Below are 1,702 nucleotides of genomic sequence, written 5' to 3'. Positions count from 1 at the left end.
CGTTGGCCGATCAGGTCCAGGGATGGATGTCCTGCTAGGGGAGATGACGTGTGCGCTGGAGGCCTCAGCACTGGTACCAGTGGACACCTCAGAAAGGACAGTGGTTTCCTCTGGGGCTGAGCTGGTGTGCGGGGACATGATGGTTTCCTGTGGTTCCGGGACCAGGGAGGACTTTGACTGTGTCTCCGTTTCTGTGGTTGCAGAGAAGCCAGGCATTAGTGTGGAAGCCATGGTGTCCCCACTGAGGGAGGAGGTCTCGATGGGAGATGTGCCCGGGGCTGTCTCTGAGCCAGCTGGGGCTGAGGAGTGGGCTTTTGGTGAGGAACTGAGGGTCCCCACGTGGGTCTCTGCTGTGCTTTGGACAAGGTGAATGGCCTTTGTAGTGGCAGAGGCTTCGGATGTGGTCTGGAACTCTAATAATGTGCTGGTCAGAACTGGGGATGGACTGGTCAAAGCTTCTGAGCTTGTGCCCCACGTGCTGGGGGTCCTCATCAGGCCAGGGGTGAGAGGTGAGGTGTCAGGAGCAGGAGGAGAAGGGCTAGTGGCTGCCCCTGTGGGAGACACTGCAGAAGACCAGGTCATGGCAGGTAAAGACACCAGGGACAATGGAGAGCTGATGTCCTGCTCAGAGGAAGGGCTGGTGGATGATGCATCCTCAGAACCTCTGTCCACACTAGCGCTCAGCTCTGAGCTTGGAGAACCCTGAGACACGGCCGAGTGTGTCTGTGTCCCTAGTGCTGCGGCTGATGTGACCCAGGCTGGCGTGCCCTGGGCTGTAGCCCCCGGGGGAGCAGGTTCAGTGGCCATGGTTATAGATGCAGATTCTGCCATGACATGGGAGGTAGAGAGCCTGGTGCTGATTTCTGTGGGGAAGTCTGGTGACATCGTGAGCCGAACAGGGCCAGGGGTGGATGTCCTGCTGGGGAACGTGACGTCTGTACTGGAAGCCTCAGCACTAGTCCCACTGGAGACCTCGGAAGGGATGCTGATGTCCTTTGGGGCTGAGCTCGTGTGGGGGGAGGTGCCAGGTTCCCATGGTTCTGGGGTCATTGACAACTCTGAATGTGTCTTAGTCTCTGTGGTCCCAGAGAGGCCAGTCATTGGCGTGGAAGCCGTGGTGTCCCCATCGTGGGAGGAGGTCTCAATGGGAGACATTTCTGGGACTGTCTCTGAGCCAGCTGGGGCCGAGGAGTGGGGTTCCAGTGAGGAGCTGAGGGTCCTCACATGGGTCACTGCTGTGTTTTCAGGAGTGTGAATGGACTTTGCAGTGGTGGAGGCTTCAGACGTGGCCCGGATCTCCAATGAGCTCTGACTCAGACCTGAGGCTGAACTGGTCACACTTTCTGAGCTCGTGCCCCACGTGCTGGGGGTCCTCGGCATGTCAGTGCTGAGAGCTGAGATGACAGAGGCAGAAGAAGAAGGACTACTGGCTGGCAGTGTGGGGGCCGCTGCAGAGGACGAGGTCATGGCAGGTAAAGACACCAGGGAAGACGGAGAGCTGATGTCCTGCTCGGAGGAAGGGCTGGTGGGTGACGCATCCTCAGAACCTCTGTCCACGCTAGTGCTCAGCTCTGAGCGTGGAGAACTCTGAGTCACACCTGAGTGCGTCTCTGCCCACAAAGCTGTGGCTGATGTGTCCCAGGCTGTTGTGCCTTGGGATGTAGCTGGCTGCGGAACTGTTTTGGTGGCGGTGGATATGGGT

General features: G+C 58.8%; 1 protein-coding gene across 1 annotated transcript in view; it reads left to right on the top strand.

Annotated features, from left to right (window-relative positions):
* MUC16 (mucin 16, cell surface associated) overlaps positions 1-1,702 on the top strand; it is a 78,949-nt gene that overhangs the window by 4,060 nt on the left and 73,187 nt on the right. Inside the window, 3 exon segments of the mRNA XM_029916526.1 lie at positions 204-339; positions 736-1,128; positions 1,318-1,472. Coding sequence (XP_029772386.1) covers positions 204-339; positions 736-1,128; positions 1,318-1,472 — 684 coding nt within the window.

Source organism: Suricata suricatta, chromosome 12 (assembly GCF_006229205.1).
Source record: "Suricata suricatta isolate VVHF042 chromosome 12, meerkat_22Aug2017_6uvM2_HiC, whole genome shotgun sequence".
NCBI lineage: Eukaryota > Metazoa > Chordata > Mammalia > Carnivora > Herpestidae > Suricata > Suricata suricatta.
This window is presented reverse-complemented; position numbering and strand designations above follow the sequence as displayed.